General features: G+C 50.6%; 1 protein-coding gene across 6 annotated transcripts in view; it reads right to left on the bottom strand.

Annotated features, from left to right (window-relative positions):
• LOC113823536 (protein Shroom) overlaps positions 1-2,500 on the bottom strand; it is a 581,762-nt gene that overhangs the window by 116,186 nt on the left and 463,076 nt on the right. For all 6 annotated transcript variants that reach the window (XM_070137718.1, XM_070137715.1, XM_070137716.1 and 3 more), the window contains one exon: positions 1,793-2,203. In XM_070137718.1, coding sequence (XP_069993819.1) covers positions 1,793-2,203 — 411 coding nt within the window. The remainder of the gene's footprint in view (positions 1-1,792; positions 2,204-2,500) is intronic.

Here is a 2,500-nt window from a genome sequence, read left to right on the forward strand (position 1 = left end):
GCAGAGAGAGAGAGAGGGAGGAGGGAGGCAGAGAGAGAAAGGGAGGCAGAGAAAGAGAGGGAGGCAGAGAGAGAGAGAGAGAGAGAGAGAGAGAGAGAGCGAGCGAGAGAGAGAGAGAGAGAGAGAGAGAGAGAGAGAGAGAGAGAGAGAGAGAGAGAGAGAGGGGGGGGGGGGAGAAGAAGAAGGATAGCGAGAGGGAGAGAGAGGTGAGTCCGAGAGGGAAGGAAAGCAAGAGAGAGAGCAAGAGGGAGAGAGAGGTGGGACAGAGAGAGGGAGCAGAGAGAGGGAGAGAAAGCGTCTCGCCTCCCCAACGGAGCGTCTAGGAAGTTTAATGGCGGGCAGGGCCGTCGGACAGCCCTATCCCCACGCCCTCTTCATTAGCATTCTTTACTTAATTGGTAGCGAGGCTTGATTGCCTATTAATCAACAACTGATGACGTGAACAAACCAACACAATTAGCATCTACCAGAACAACTACTGGAATAGTCACAGTCCAGGCTCATTAATGGCATTATGGTTCTTTATTACGTCTGCGCAAAAAAAACTATGGCGCTCTATTGGAATAACGCGCAGCCAATAAGCAGGGAGGGTGACTTGATACTGCCAATTTATTCCCGGCACTGGATTAGTCGATGAAACAGCAGATTTTTTTTCTCTCATCTCCTTCCATATACCCAAACGTATAAAACCATTTCGCGTTTCCTATCGTGGCAATTATTCCTCTGCCTCCAATCATTTTCTTTGGTAATGTTAGTCATTAGTTTTTTCTTCTATTTTCGGGTACTGTCACGGCCGTCATGATTAGCACGTCGAATGACTAGCGCTTCCGGCGAAATGAGATGAGGAGGAGGGTACGTATTAGCAAAGACACTTGAAGGACATGAGGGTTTTATCCAGGGAGACAGAAGCAAGGGACGCATTACTTACTATCCTCGTGAGGAATCGAGGATGAAAAAAAAAGAAATGAAGGAAAGCTAGAAGACGTCACATAAAGGAGGAGAGAATCGGCACGGTAAGTATGAGAAGGTAAAGAGAGGAGATACCGCACGCCAGGACCCGTTGTCCAATTGGATATAGCGACCAACCCCGTGGCTGCCATTTTTCGAACGCCATGATTCCATAGCGCACCAAACTAACCGAATGGACGAGAAGCAAGTGCACAACAAGAGAAAAACGCCGTTACATCTGCGCTCATCAAACATTTACAGGCAGTTGCTTTGTATCAGAAAAACTTGCACTGGGTGTCACCTGCACGAAGGAAACCTGTTCTCAGAGGTCATCTGTACGGGACGTTACCTGTTCCTATTCTACCTGCAGCGGATACACCTGCGCTCGGGTGACCCAGGTTTAGAGATACACCCACACTGCCAAAAATGTGTATGAATTGTAATCCTGCGAACGACTACTATAGTAATTTGTTTTTGTTTTTGAAAAATAAAATTATTGATAATTTTTGTTTTACGAAAATGACCATCGTTTATCATTATCAATGAAATATCACAACTGCAAAGATGGACAGCGAAGAGCATCCAATATTCCATGGCGGAAGAAAAATATGCAAAGGCAACACTTCGCGCGTCACGACCATTAGGGTTTCGTGTGAAGGACGCAAGGCATCGCGCCCACGAGGGACAGCACCCGCAGAGCGTTCCCCGATTCACGAGCATTACGTCCAATTTGGGCACGCGGCCTTGGCTCGCTCCTGCCACCTCTCACATAATGGAACAAATAATTACAAAGCGGGCGTACGGGATGAAGCCCCGAGGCACCAGAACAAGAAAGTGTCATCACCTGGAGGCGTGCAGTGCAGCGTTCACGCTTGAGTTCCTGCTAGCGAAGGCGTGAGCGTGGGCGGCATTCTGGTGCAGCGAGGGCGTGCTCTTGGCTGGCACCAGGGAGGACGAGGACGAAGTGGCACCACCTGGATTGACTAGCGACTCAGCGAAGGAGGTGAGGCTCTCTGCCGACGGGTATCGCGGCAGCGGAGACCGTCTGGAGGAGGCCCGGCCCGCCGAGGACCTGGTGAGGGTGGTGGACTCGGAAGATGCGCCCCGCGACGAGGAACTGAAGGAGGAAGGAGAGGCGCCCCTGCTAGCTTCGGTGACAGTGGCCTCGCCAGAGGAGGAGTCCTGGGAGGCTTCTGCGCCGCTGGTGCTCCCCGCAGGCTGCCACGAGGCTCGGCGATCAAGGGTGCCGCCGCCACTGCGGAGAAAAACAAAGCAGTTAATTACAACTCTTTATAATTCTTCTGTCAGTACTTACTGACAACCTGTGACGCAGTAATAATTGGTAACAACGAAACAATGCTAATAACAGGGGCAACGACGGAGGCGATGAAGATGTAATGATATCACGTCAATGAAGCGGAGTCATAACTCACTCCACAAAGGGAGTTCCGTAAAGTCTCGACGGCAGGGAAGGGTTAACGCCGCGAGAGGAAGATGGATGAAGTGCCAGTCTCCGATCCCCCAGAGAAGAAAAACGTTCCAACAATGAGAT

Source organism: Penaeus vannamei, chromosome 23 (assembly GCF_042767895.1).
Source record: "Penaeus vannamei isolate JL-2024 chromosome 23, ASM4276789v1, whole genome shotgun sequence".
NCBI lineage: Eukaryota > Metazoa > Arthropoda > Malacostraca > Decapoda > Penaeidae > Penaeus > Penaeus vannamei.